This window comes from Aspergillus fijiensis, assembly GCF_003184825.1.
Source record: "Aspergillus fijiensis CBS 313.89 unplaced genomic scaffold BO72scaffold_7, whole genome shotgun sequence".
Lineage (NCBI taxonomy): Eukaryota > Fungi > Ascomycota > Eurotiomycetes > Eurotiales > Aspergillaceae > Aspergillus > Aspergillus fijiensis.
The window spans coordinates 658,459-671,707 of record NW_024468983.1 but is presented as its reverse complement, the minus strand read 5'-3'; the positions used below and the strand labels follow the sequence as shown (position 1 = coordinate 671,707).

Here is a 13,249-nt window from a genome sequence, read left to right as displayed (position 1 = left end):
GGTGAAGGCCGGTGCACCGATCACCCAAAACAATCAATCGCCCTGCATCTCCAACTCCACCTCCCTCCCCTCCCCTCCCCTCTCCTCCCCTCTTCCTCTTTCATTCCCCAGGGACTCTTCTGCTACTCCGTACTCCCTTGCGACTATGGTCCTGTCTGGACTTTCGTCGTAGGCTTTCAATCGGAGATTATAACAACCATCCATGTGATACAGCCCCCTCCCCCGTGCGCAATTGACATCCAGGTAAGTCCCAACGACCAATTTCCCTATTCCTTTTGGTAAGTCAATCTCCCCTCACTCCCATCCTAGTGTATGCGGTTGTGCTCATTCTGGACAGTTTCATTCATACTCCACCACTTCATCTCATCGTGGTATCTCCCAATGGCTTCCTCGGCCCCTCCCTCTACCCCCAAAGCTGCAACAGCTGCATCTACAGTCGTACCAGTCCCCGACCAAAGCCAGACGCCCGGGAAATGGCGTCACCCTCACTTGGATGAGGTGGTTCGTCGACAGAATGCTGGGACATTTGGAGATCGCAATATCAACAAGCTAGTGTGGAATGGCGCCGCTTTGTTCGCTACCTGTGTGTTTGGGGATATTATCAAGTCATAGTAAGTTGTGCAGTCGTGACGTGGTGACAACATGCAGGGGCTCGGGGACACTTCTAATAAAATCTTTACAGTTGTCTTTGGCTTCAACATATCACCCAATTCTCTACCTATCCTGATCTTTCCCTCCTCGTGTTGCGCGTGATCTTTGTTCTCAACATCCTCGTTGCGCTGTATCCTCTATTTGGACCGAAGGACGACCTTTCCGACATCCCTCTGACCCCCACCCAACGCTCGCTTCTCGGGCTGGACCCCACTGCTACACCGCCATTGACTCCCGGTACAAGCTATGTTACTCCGCCTAAATATCGTCTTTCTACATCCCGTGGCGCGAGCCCAGCGAGTAGATCTGGATCCCCGCTGTCAGCAAGTGCTGGCGCCTCCGGTCGCAGAGTATCCTCGGGACCTGCCTTCTCCCCTTCACCTAGTCCGCTGTTCCAGAAATTGGTCAACAGCAGCGGGAAAGAAAGCGGACGGAGACCGAGCTTCGGATCTTCATCGCCGCTCGGTCGGAGCACATCATTCTCGCCTTACAGAGATTCGATCACGACCTTCAAGGATTCTACCGCGTCCTTTAAAGACTCTACTGCGTCCTTTAAAGAATCGACCATGTCAACCATGTCATCTATGTCGTTGTCAACCATGTCGAGCCTTGGACCCGCGAGTCCATCCCCTGTAGGGGGTAAGCGTGCGAATTTAGGTTTGAGCAACAAGTGGTTGTACGAGAGAAGTCGACGACTGTCGGCAAGCAATAGCAGTTATTAAGACCGATGTTGGTGGCGGATGCGGCAGTGGGTGGAGGTGAAGCAGCCAGGGGAGGTGATGTAAACTCATGAATTTTCCTTTCTTATCTCTTTGTTCGCTATTACTAGCGGGGTGCATCCGGATCTTTAGACTCCGTTATCAGCATAGGGATGCTGCATTTTGTATGTTAGATTCAAATCCTATTTCGTTTAGAAGAGCGATCGCAAATTTTCCAGACTACAGCCAGTAGAAGTAGAGATAGGTAGAAGGACACCCCGGGTTATTGATGGCTGATTGATTGATTGATTGATTGATCGTCGGGTCTCCGCGGGCCTAGTCGTACCCGCTTCCAAGGCAATGACCCAAGACCGAACGCCAACATGCCACCAATTCCATTCACACGCGGCATCGGATTACTGGGCTTACGTCCCAAAGCAATTCTCTTGAAAGAACCATTTTCGCACCAAGCATTACCCTCCCTGACCATATCACTCAACTGCATGAGGTTGATAGGCTTGTAACCTTCATGGTGGCTTCACGATGGGAGCTTCCGAGTCAAAGTTAGTCTTCAAGCAGGGCATCTTCCGTCTGTCTGAGGAGAAGGACATTGCTGCGGACGATCCCTACTGGACCAGGGTATGTATCTCTGCTCCATGAGGCTTTCTGACGGCAGGATGATGTCTAAACTTACACATCTGGTATCAGTTCTGGGAGCTCCCAGAGTCGACGGAGGATGTCTTCAGCCTGTTCACCCCGGCCGACATTCGGCGCACGCGCGACCATGCCTTATCGAATTTCGAGACCCTCCTTCTCTCCGTCACTTCGCGCCTCACTGTTTTGAAAAACCATCCCTCCTTCCCAGACCCGGAGCTCGCGCCCGACCGCGATGCGCTCAACTGTATCCGCATCCTCACCCGCCTGCTCCCATACATCTACGAGGCGGAGCATCTGGAGGAATGGGAGGAGAAGTTCTTCTGGGCCCGTCGCAAGAAGAAGACCCGCGAGGCGCAAGTGGCACCAGAAGTATTGTTCGATGAAGCACAGGCGGAAGAGCGGGATCAGGCCTCGCCGCGGGCTGCTGAATTGGAGGATGCGAAGCCCCTCGCTGAGGAGCTGATCGACACCCTCCTCGACCTGCTCTTCTATACCAACTTTACGATCCCGAAGCTATCATCTGCAAAGACTAAAGTGTCCTGGTCAATCTGGCAAAGTGGAGTGGGATGCAATACTTCAATGGGGTCGACCAAGGAGCTGGAAAGTAACCGCTGCGAGGTCCTACGGCTACTGTTAACTCTGACCGGGAAAGCGATGTACATGCCTTCAAGTGAGTCACGGCGGTCACATCTGACGCTGATTTCATGCTGACTTGCTCTTGAGATCTACTCCCTGTGCAAGGTGTGAGAGCGATCACGTACATCACTACTTGTCCCGACAAGCAGGCAGTCTTGACTCTGCTGTGCTCGTTACTAAACACGGTAAGTCTTTGAGTATTCACTACGAAACAGGCCTGTGTCTGACTTGGATTGGCGTGTAGGCGATCAAATACAACCCTGCATCTTGGAGAGTGCCGTATGACCATGTCGTGTGGAAAGACCCGAAACAAATCCTGGTCATCTACTGCCTGCAGCTTCTTCTGGTGCTCCTTCTATATCCAGTGCCCGAGGACGGTCGTGGGGCCCCTCCGAAGAATTACTATCGCCATTATTTTGGCAGGCTGCATAGGCCGCAAGACTTTCAATTTCTCGTGGATGGCATGACCCGAATTCTGAATCAGCCAGTAAGCTCTACATTCGTCTTGCAGTACGTATGTTGCTGACAGCTCAATGTGCAGATGCAAGTCACCAACTCCTATCTTCCCGGGAGTCAAAAATCTGTGAAATGGGCACCCGAGATGCTTATTCTGTTTTGGGAGGCCTTGCAGTGCAACAAACGCTTCAGATCGTTTATCATCGATTCGAACCGCTCGCACGATTTCATTATCCTTTGTCTGTTCTATGCCATCGTGTACAAATCCGACCCCTCCAAGCAGGGCGTGGTTAGGATGTGCATCTTCATTCTGCAGACAATGAGTGTGGAGCCCAATTTTGGCAAGAGTTTGAACCTCAAGTTCGAAGCTCAAGAAACCCTTCCGCAAAGTATCCGGATCCCAGGCTTCAAGGGTTCATATGCAGATTACCTGATCATAGTATGTCCTTGTTCGTACGTACTCGCACATTCGAGACTAACAGCGGTATAGTCTATTCATACTTTGATTACCGCCAGCAAAGGACAATTGACGGCTGTCTATCCTGCGCTACTGGCAATTATCAACAACATTGCTGCACATGTTGAACATCTGTCTCCCGCGTCCTGCTCAAAGTTGCTGCAGTTGTTCTCTTCGATGTCGGCGCCCAGCTTCCTTCTCGCTAACGAAACGAACCACGTCCTTCTAGCATCCGTGCTTGAGTCGATCAATTCTATTCTCGAGCACCAATTCACAAGTATGATACGCTTGCATATGTTTCGTCTCGATTGACTTGCTAACTCGATCTAGACAACCCATATCTTGTTTATTCTATTCTCAAGAATCGGAGACGCTTCGAGGCTGTGCGCGAATTCACGCTTGAGAGCGGACAGCAAGAGATAGAACGCCAAAATGAGCGGCGAAAGTCAGGAGGAAATGATTTCGCCGCAAGCCCTGTCCTCTCACCGACTGAAGAAGACACGCAAGCTCCCTCTGGTGCACGCGCATCGCTGGGTCGCATTCCGGAAGAGAATAGTCCCTTCGCAATTGGCGGAGATGACTCCGACGATGAAGGTGAGGCGCCGAAATCGCCGTCCCATGACTTTTCCTCGGTTTCATCGGTACCGACTTCTCGACGGCAATCAATATCTTCTGTCGTTGACGAAAGCGTGCCCCTTCAACTTCGAGGGATGTCTGAAAAGGCACGTGGCAAAATGCCAGCCGGACAGCCCACCTTCTCCAGACAGAACAGCATGACTAGCCAGAGCAGTATATCGGCAGCCTTCCTGGTATCCTCGAGTGGATTTACACCGACTACTACCTGGGTAAGTAAGATCCCACTTTCATGGAGCGTGCTATTTGCTGACTGGAAACTCATAGCTTGAATCCTGGTTGCCTGAGCTGCCGTTACACACGATTCTCACCATCATTTCAGCCATCATGCCCCGCGTGCCTGACTCAGCTTTTCAGTCTGCCTCCAGCCCAGAAGCACGCACGCTGATCACTAACCTCCCTACTTTTGTGGAGGAGCCAATGATTCAGGTTATCGTCTCGGAGCCCTCGCCCGTTCGTGTCCATTCGTTCGAATGGTCGGCCCTTTCCATGGGTTGGTATGAATCTTTGCTCTGGGGATTCATCTTCTCGAGCGAAATGGTTGTTGGGTCCGCGTCAGGTGCTACACCTGGCACTGTTGGAGTGTGGAATGGCACCGGAGTGAAGCTATTCAAGGTACAAGAGGCGGCCGCGCAAGGACCTACTCTGTTGGCGCCAAAGGGTGCTGTCGATGCAGTGGGTAGCAATCTGGTGCAGCGCATTGGCAATCTGAGTCTCCGACGCAGTAGTACGCAAGATTCTCAAAGCAACTCTCGGCCACCTTCGATTCGCGAGGTCTGAGGGACGACTTCAAAGCTCCGCTGGATATTCACAGTCAATTGGTCGTAATGGGAGGATCCCTTGATTCGCTTAGATGCATTAGCTTCCTTTTCGTTATATTGATGAACTCTATGGTTTAGATGATACCTGATTAGCGTTTGCACGATTGGCTTAATTCTTTACACGCGTGTTGGCCTTCGAAGCATTTTTAAACCTGTTGATCATTTTCTTTACCGATTAGTTCTTCATATAATAGATAGTAAAGCTTATAAGCGCCTACTTTCCGAGCTTTGGGATGGATGTTATGCGCTGTCTGATGGCTGATATAATAATGAGGGCTGGACCACCACGTGAGGCTGCGATTGGCCGTTTGCGCTTCTCCGAGTTGTCCCCAGCTTCTGTGATCAACAACAATTCCGACGGGACCGAACGCCAGCCTCCGTTCCTTGTCTGTTCAATAGTTTTCTATTCTAGATAGACTGTTTTGCTCCTCCATCTGTTTGGATACTGCCACAAGTACTTTTATTTTGGAAGAAAGCTCTCGATTTATACAATGGTTCTTTCCCGATCGCTGCTTGCTGCGGCCTCCGCATTCCTCCTTGGCTCTCCGACGGAGGCCGCAGGCGCGGTGACGGAACTACAGAGCGTGCTGAAGAACACCCACATGAGCAACGAGTATGGGTATCCCACCGATTTCACCAGAGGGGTGATGCCTGTAAGTTCTCCTGGATTTCTATGTTCAATACTAAGCTTGGGTTTGCACTGCGAAAGGCGTCATGAAAGGCAACTCTAACCGGGCTACAGATCCCAGTCCATTCACACAAGTAAGCCAGCATCGACGATTCTCCAAGCAGGTACGACGTCTGACCTCGTGCCAGTGACTACTGGAGAGATATTCCTTTCTATTCGGGTATGTATGGATGGTCTTCAATGATCCTGTCTATGGCACTTTAGTGACTTATATCCGTAGGCCTATCGCAAGGATGCATATCGACTGAAGCCGATGTGTGGCTGTATAATGGCACCCTCTATGTCTGTCCCCTAGGGCGTTTCATTGTTGGGCCGATGCTGACAGGGATAGGTCGGCCACGATGAGTCTTCCCTGACTGAAAAGCGAACACTAGAGTCGCTCTACATCAACCCTATTTTGGACGTGCTTCAACGCCAGAATCCCACGTCTCGATTTGTGACGTCGCCCACGAAAAAGTAAGATCCCCTATTTATCGCTTGATTACTCCGTGATCAATGGTTCATCAGCATTGGCCTGCGCTGACTCCTGCAAGCGGTGTCTTCGACACTGACACCTCACAAACGCTTTACTTTTTCATTGATCTGAAGACCTCCGGACCTGAAACCTTGGATGCGGTTGTCAAGGCCCTGGAGCCACTCCGTGCTCGTGGCTACTTGACCACTCTAAAAGACAATGCGACTATCACCGAAGGACCGGTCACAGTGATAGGCACCGGTAACACGCCGCTGGATCTGGTCGGACCGGTGGCAAACAGAGACTATTTCTTCGATGCACCCCTTGACCAGCTCGGCGAGGGTCAATTCGCCGATGTAACCGGTCTAATTTCCCCGATTGCGTCCACCAATTTCGTGGCGGCCGTGGGTCCTCTTTCTCATGGTGAGTTGGATGAGACTCAAACCCAGGCCATCCGCGCGCAAATCGCAGCCGCGAAGAAGAGAGGAATCGGAGCGCGATACTGGGGTACCCCTTACTATCCGATCCGTACTCGCAACAATATCTGGAGGACTTTGCTCGAGGAGGGGGTTGCGTTGCTGAACGCCGACGATCTAGAGGCGGTGGCGGGCTACTTCTAAGTCTTCTTGGTGTGTATAGATAGGCAAGGATGGATAGCTTTTTGGACGTCCTTCTTGAAATTTGGGAGTCTCAATATTACTTGGATTTATCCAGTTCCGTCCGTCTATGCATTTTGCGAGATCTTTCCTGTTTGTGGGAGCTGCCTCCCGCTGTGCAAGGCAAAATAAGTACTCATGCAACTCAATTCTCACCTTTTCTCTCAGTAAAACGACTTTGCTTGAACCTGATAAATTCCATCAAATTCCTTCTGGAGATAAGCGAGGGATAAAGTGCTGACAGCAGCAGACGAAAAGAGTCAGATTCCGGGCACGTGATGCGCCCGTGAAATGGAACGCGTCTGAGAGGGTCGAAAAAAGACCAGGAGAAAGGATATCGCAGGAGAGAGACCCGACGGGGCAATTCTCTCCAAATTCATACCTGGGACATCTTGTGTTGAATTGGCCATCTCGAGGGTCTTTTCCAGGCCAGCCATGTCTCAGGTCGACGTGGAATTAGGCGATCTCTTGGCCGAGGTGTTGCCCGCCGGTGTCAGGATTACCATTCGCCATGTCTCCTCGACTCCCACTCCCTGCCCTGCGCTCTTCGCCGCACCCCCGGGCGAAACCTCCGAGCCGACCTTCTGCGAGAATCATTTTCTGACTGCATCGGTGGATGCGGAGGGGAAAGATGGCGTCGAGATTATTGTGTTGGGGGTGGAGGTGTTGATCTACAGCACCGCGCACCTGACGACGATTTTCGTCTCCAAGGCCGACTCGACCGGGTTCTTACATCTACTCCAGGACGCCCCGAAGGTCTCCCTGCTCCGGCGCATTTCGCAGACCTTTCTCTCCTTCCTGGTCCGCACGCATCAGCGACCGGGGGTCCGCCTCGTGGTGTCCCTGTTCGCGCGCGCGCAGAACCAGTACCTGTTCCCCGGCAGCATCGAGAACGCGGGCAAGCATGTCCTCGACGACCGGGGGTTGATCAAATGGTGGTGCCGCGTGTTCGACCCGATTCTCCGCGAGTACGAGCCGGAGTCCGGCTCGCACGAGAAGAACGCCCTGGACCGACAGACGGAGTCGGCGCAGAGCTCGGCCACGGCCTTCCTGATAGTCCCCGGGTGTGACAAGTTCGAAACCCGGGGCTTCTTCCCCAGTGCCGCCCGGCTGGACAGCCAGGAACGCCCCAGATGGCGCAACAGCTATCCTCTGCATCAGCTCTGTGACGACCCCAAGGCGCCGCCGCGCTGTCTGGTCCCCCGCTTCCCCGATGACCCGAAAACGCGATTTCTGATTGACCTGGACGATGAGCTTCCCCCGCAGTCCGGGGACAACGGGAAGTCCTCCTCGGTGGCGCTTGGTCAGTGGCGGAGCGTCAAGTCCCTGGATCAGTTCTGGGAGATGATGTCTTTCCGCCAGGAGTGCTCTTCGGGACGATTGGTCGGGTTCCTGTGGCTTGTCATCAACCCGCCGGGGCTGGTCAATTCGGTCCAGATGACCAGCTCCCGGTCTGTCCTCGGTGACCGTAAGACCCTCTCGTGTGATGCTAGACATGCCGGAGCCCGTGCGCCGATTACAGTACCTGAGCTACAATCCAATGATTCTAAGTCTGACTCGTTGGAGCAACCTGAAGCCTCAGAAGGCCCGAGTGTCGCACAGCCGATCGATGCCGCAGCCCCCCAACCCACTGCTGAGTCCCTGTCCGTATCCGAGTCCACGGCACAACGCACCACAGCCGCCAGTGCTTTCTTCTGGCCGGAGGCAGGGCGTGGCCACGCTGTGCTCAGCGAAGCCGACTACAAGGCGGCGATTGACTTCTTGATTGAGCAGGACTTCTTCAACCAGGAGGTCTCTATCGCCAGTACAAGAGCCTGGGGGCAGAAGATTGCCTCACTTGCTGACCAACTCTGGGTCGGGCAACAGGTCCTGGGCCGAGGCAGCACCGACAATCCTTCCCAGCAGACTACGGAGGTCAACACTCTCATCAGCAGCACACTGGTCCGAAAACGCAAGAAGGTCGGAGATGAACCCGCCAAAACTGAAGGCATTGAGAAGACCGCCGAGGAGCCCGCGACAGACGCCAATGCACCGCCGGCAGATGCAACAGCGTCCACTCCTACACCCGAGTCAACTTCCGGGGTCAATGTTCTACAAGCTAATTTGATTCGCAAGAAGAAGAAGACGTAACTTCGGAGTGATTCGCTTGCTCGGCGTATGGTTTTGCACAGTACTATGAGCAGCAAGGATGGTCGATAAAGCACGGGCATTGTGCACTGTACAGTAGGATTGGGGATATCGGGATAGTCAGCCTGGGTTGTTCTTTCTTTTTTTTTTCTTTCTCTATCTTCGCGTTTCGCTTTTACCTTTCTAGGGACTGCATACTGGGATTTCATCACTTTTTTTCATTATCTATTTGTCTTTAGCAGGATTTGGAGGGAACTACTGGAGGCCGAGTTCAACCGTACCTAGGATTTGAATACTAATCAGAGCCACGGAACGGGCAACAGGCCAATTAGTATACTACTACTTAATAAAAACCACTTCACCGCATTTCTCTTACCTGAAACATGGACATACGCAGCTATGAAACTTGAAATTAGACAGGGGCAGCGGACATCACTGGGTACAGTACGCAAACTACAAACAATCAAGCGCCAAACGACGAGATGCGCCCGACGATCGGGAAAATCCACTCTCCCCATCGCGCGCGCGCCGAACCCGGAATCCGTGAGACCCGAATGGAAACCGGCAACTGCATCGAGTCTCAGCCTCTCTCAGCCAGCCATTGACCAACTACCCTGGAGCTAGCTGCTTGCTAGGTAACAGCTTGGTCTGATTGGACTGACTACAATTCTCTTGAATTGCCATCTGACCTTCTTGCAGTCTGGTCGAGGCAGCATTGAGATTGAATGACGCGACGTGTGTTTGGTGCTCTGTCCATCTGCCTGCTGTCACTCGCTTCGCCAGTTTTCCCTCTTCCATAGAATGATTTCCTCGTCGGATGACTCTGTCATTGCTACCCACTTCTGCTTCTGCCTATGTTGACGCTTCACCTGCGTTCGCTTGCCTCCGAGCTTGGACTGGCCACTGGCCATGGCGACATCCAATGGCCAGTCGTCGCGGGCTGGGTCGGTTTGGTCTGGTATACGACCGTGACGCTGGTCTGCTCGCTGGGCACTTATCAGATGTACGTTACAACAACAACAAAAAAAAAAAAAAAAAAAAAAACACCTTCCACCGAATATTGCAACCCTTTGACTTCATCAACACCAAAAGCTAATCATCACCGCAAACTAGATGGAAACACTGCCTCCAAAGACCCCAGAAATCCACCACGTCCTCCTCCGCCCGCTCCAATAACACCCCTCACATCACCGCAATCCGCCCCGTCAAGGGCCTCGAGCCTCACCTCTACGAATGTCTAGCCTCGACCTTCCGCCAGGACTACCCCCGCGACAAGCTGACTGTCTACTTCTGCATCTCCACGAAGACCGACCCCGCCTACCCGACCCTCCAGAAACTGGTGTCGGATTTCCCGCATGCCGACGCGCGGATCTTCGTTGAGGACGACGATCCGCTCCTTCATTCCGAGGACGGTGGTGGTCATGCTTCTGCTGCTGCTGCTGCTGCTCCCCCCGCTTACGAGCTGGGTCCGAACCCGAAGATCCGGAATATGAGTCGGGCGTACCGGGAAGCCAAGGGCGATATCGTTTGGATTATCGATTGCAATGTCTGGGTGGGGAAGGGGGTGTGTGGGCGGATGATGGATAAATTGTGCGGGACAGCAGGCGGCAAACGGTATAAGTTCGTTCATCATCTACCTGTCGCGGTGGATGTGACGGGGGAGGAAGGTCTAAAGACGAGGAGAGGGGAGCAAGAGGCGTTGCTTGAGTCCTACACCAACGGCTGGGATGATGGTGATGATGATGCTGCTGGTGCTGCCGCCGCCGCCGGGCCCCTGACGACCGGGGGTGGCCGGCTGGAGGAGCTGTTCCTGTCGTCGTCGCATGCGAAGATGTACACCGCCATCAACACCGTGCTCATCGCCCCCTGCATCGTGGGCAAGTCCAACATGTTCCGCCGCTCGCATCTGGACTACCTGACCGCGGCGGCACCGTCGACGACGGCCGCGGCCGCGGATCGGCGCCGCCGCAACCCGGGCATCGACTATTTCTCCGACAACATCTGCGAGGATCACCTGATCGGGGACCTGTTGTGGAAGAGTCCGGTGCGCGAGGAGAAGGAGCTGGGCCAGCGGTGGGGCAAGCACGCAATGGTGTTCGGGGACCTGGCCTTCCAGCCCGTGGCACACATGAGCGTGCAGTCGTACGTGGCCCGCCGGGTGCGGTGGCTCCGGGTGCGCAAGTTCACCGTGCTGCTAGCGACGCTGGTCGAGCCCGGGACGGAGTCGATCCTGTGCTCGTGCTACGGCGCGTGGGGGGTCACGACGGCGCTGGCGCAGTTCCTCGGAAGGAAGGGGTACGCCGCGGCCGAGGCGGCGCTGTCCACCTGGCCCGCTTTCTGGGCGTGCTTCGCGCTGAGCATGCTCGGGTGGATCCTCACGGACTGGCTCGTCTACATCATGCTGCACTCGGGCCGCACCGTCGAGCTCGACGAGGATACCCCGTCCTTCGCGCGACCGCCCCCCCAGGGCACCGTCACCCGTCGTCCGTTCCTGCATTGGCTGGCCGCTTGGCTGGGGCGCGAGGTGCTGGCTTTGCCGATCTGGATCTGGGCTTTCTACGGAGGGGTTACCGTGACCTGGCGGGACCGCCGATTCCGGGTCGGCCTTGACATGCGGGTGCGCGAGATTGTTGATGGCGATGCCACGACGAGCACGATACCGGGTCTCTCGTCGTCACGATCCAGCCCGTCGGGTGCGTCGCAGGATCGAAACAAGACACGACGAGATTAGTGGGAACCCATGAGCCAACGAACCTGACTGGTATGATTTGCGCGACCATTCACTACCTACTTGCCTCTTACCCACATCCCACCTGCATTGATGACATGACAAGCTACGGTCAGCAAGACATTAGACGAAACCCATTTCGAACCATAAGATAGACAGCGTCCCCAAAATGAACATTTTTTCCCACTGTATAAAACATACACCAACGAAGAATTCTATACAACACGACCAAACAAAGAAGACCCTAGGGATTAACCATACAAAAGAAGAATCAAATACAAACACCATGTAAGCAATTCACAAGAGAGAAGAAGGGGAATAATCTCTGATTCTCAAATCTTTTACTCATCCCCATTCCCAGTAACCGGCACCCCAGCCGAGGCCACCACCGTCTCCGAATCCCCACCAGCAGCAGCCACCTCGGCGCTCAACATCCACTCCACGACCTGCCGTCCCTTGGACATCTTCCCGGGATCAGCCGCCGCATTTGCGTCCGCCTCCGCCTCCGCCTCCGCCTCCGCCTCGGCCTCAGCAGCAGCAGCACCTCCCTCCTCCTGCGTCGACCAGTCCGCGCGCTCAGCCAGGAAGACGGGATCGAGGCCGGCGTCGTTCTTGACGGAGCTGTCGGCGCCGGCCTCGACGAGCGCCTTGACGCAGTCCAGGTGCGTGTTCAGCGCCGCCCAGTGCAGCGGCGTGTTGCCGGAGTGGTTGCGGTGGTTGACGATGCGGCGGCGCGTCGACTCCTCCGTCGCGAGGAGGGTGAGCAGGTAGGTGAGGATCTCTGGTGCAGTCGGTTAGATCTAGCCCCAGAAAGGGGGGAAGTGAGGGCAAGAGGAAGACTACGCACCGATATTCCCATTCGCAGCCGGGAAATGCAACAGGCTGGATCCGCTGCCTCCCTCGGCCTCCGGGGCGGCGTCGATGGCGGCGGCCACGACGGCGCCCAGCGAGACGTCCGGGAACTGGGCGCTGCAGGCCGTCAGGTCCTCCTTGAGGGCGGCCAGATCGCCGGAGCGGGCGTCGTAGATAAGATCGTCGATCGTGTCGGCGGAGAGGGTGATCGTTGAAGCCATTTTTGGGGGTGTCGACCTTGCTTTTTAGGCTAATACGGGCAAAAAGGCTGGTTGGCTTGGGTTCTTTTCTTCACTGATGGAGATAGAAAAAAAGCTTTCACTCTGCTTGGGAGGATGATGGATGTAGTGGGGTATCTGCGAGGTTGATTAGCGGGTTGAGTCTTGATCCGCGTTTATGTATAGGATTTCCAGATGGGATGCGGGAAGGGGCGATGTTGTTTGGACTAGGAAAAAAAAAAGGGATTGGGTGGATGGATTTGATAGCTGGACGCTCAAAGTGCCATGCTTCCTGCTTTCTTGGTCTGGATACATCTGGAAAGTGGCGATGCTGGCCTGCGGCCTGGAATCCTCTGATATTTCCCTTTTCGGAATTTTTTTTTTCTTTTTGCTTGTCATCGGTATACACCCCCTCCCCCTCCCAGTCACTTTGGGGTGGGATTTGCACACAAATTGATGATTTGAATTGGAAAGTGTGTAGCAGGTGTAAGGCAGCAAAACAACGCAAGGCTTACCT

The 13,249-nt window shown here is 54.2% G+C and overlaps 5 protein-coding genes across 5 annotated transcripts; 4 read left to right on the top strand and 1 right to left on the bottom strand.

The window, feature by feature from the left end:
* The first annotated feature begins 7 nt into the window (after positions 1 to 7).
* On the top strand, positions 8 to 1,570 carry BO72DRAFT_444999 (uncharacterized protein). Its single transcript, XM_040943945.1, has 3 exons — positions 8 to 278; positions 338 to 611; positions 683 to 1,570. The coding sequence occupies exons 2-3, from the start codon at positions 382 to 384 to the stop codon at positions 1,371 to 1,373; spliced, it is 921 nt and encodes a 306-aa protein (XP_040805008.1). The 5' UTR covers positions 8 to 278; positions 338 to 381; the 3' UTR covers positions 1,374 to 1,570.
* Positions 1,571 to 1,892: 322 nt separating this feature from the next.
* BO72DRAFT_370205 (Hid1 family protein) lies at positions 1,893 to 4,968 on the top strand (the record flags this gene model as incomplete). Its single annotated transcript, XM_040940949.1, has 8 exons — positions 1,893 to 1,988; positions 2,058 to 2,676; positions 2,730 to 2,827; positions 2,887 to 3,129; positions 3,184 to 3,537; positions 3,589 to 3,832; positions 3,886 to 4,400; positions 4,456 to 4,968. 8 exons carry the CDS (start codon positions 1,893 to 1,895, stop codon positions 4,966 to 4,968), a joined length of 2,682 nt encoding a protein of 893 aa, XP_040805007.1.
* Positions 4,969 to 5,500: 532 nt separating this feature from the next.
* Positions 5,501 to 8,937, top strand: BO72DRAFT_465896 (H3 histone acetyltransferase RTT109; the record flags this gene model as incomplete). The annotated part of the gene is made up of 8 exons (XM_040946741.1): positions 5,501 to 5,662; positions 5,752 to 5,771; positions 5,826 to 5,857; positions 5,918 to 5,979; positions 6,029 to 6,153; positions 6,231 to 6,574; positions 7,241 to 8,275; positions 8,330 to 8,937. 8 exons carry the CDS (start codon positions 5,501 to 5,503, stop codon positions 8,935 to 8,937), a joined length of 2,388 nt encoding a protein of 795 aa, XP_040805006.1.
* A 389-nt stretch (positions 8,938 to 9,326) lies between these two features.
* On the top strand, positions 9,327 to 11,938 carry BO72DRAFT_444996 (putative ceramide glucosyltransferase). The gene is made up of 2 exons (XM_040943944.1): positions 9,327 to 9,937; positions 10,048 to 11,938. Exons 1-2 carry the CDS (start codon positions 9,789 to 9,791, stop codon positions 11,663 to 11,665), a joined length of 1,767 nt encoding a protein of 588 aa, XP_040805005.1. The 5' UTR covers positions 9,327 to 9,788; the 3' UTR covers positions 11,666 to 11,938.
* BO72DRAFT_266057 (ankyrin) lies at positions 11,835 to 12,833 on the bottom strand. Its single transcript, XM_040940167.1, has 2 exons — positions 12,510 to 12,833; positions 11,835 to 12,443 (listed from the first exon to the last, which is right to left on the bottom strand). The coding sequence occupies exons 1-2, from the start codon at positions 12,733 to 12,735 to the stop codon at positions 12,004 to 12,006; spliced, it is 666 nt and encodes a 221-aa protein (XP_040805004.1). The 5' UTR covers positions 12,736 to 12,833; the 3' UTR covers positions 11,835 to 12,003.
* Between the last annotated feature and the right edge of the window lie 416 nt (positions 12,834 to 13,249).

Coding starts and splice junctions, on each gene's coding strand:
- BO72DRAFT_444999 (XM_040943945.1), top strand. CDS start 382: ATGGCTTCCTCGGCCCCTCCCTCTACCCCCAAAGCTGCAACAGCTGCA. Junction 612..682: donor GGGGATATTATCAAGTCATA/GTAAGTTGTGCA, acceptor AAATCTTTACAG/TTGTCTTTGGCTTCAACATA.
- BO72DRAFT_444996 (XM_040943944.1), top strand. CDS start 9,789: ATGTTGACGCTTCACCTGCGTTCGCTTGCCTCCGAGCTTGGACTGGCC. Junction 9,938..10,047: donor TCGCTGGGCACTTATCAGAT/GTACGTTACAAC, acceptor ACCGCAAACTAG/ATGGAAACACTGCCTCCAAA.
- BO72DRAFT_266057 (XM_040940167.1), bottom strand. CDS start 12,735: ATGGCTTCAACGATCACCCTCTCCGCCGACACGATCGACGATCTTATC. Junction 12,444..12,509: donor GGCTGCGAATGGGAATATCG/GTGCGTAGTCTT, acceptor CGACTGCACCAG/AGATCCTCACCTACCTGCTC.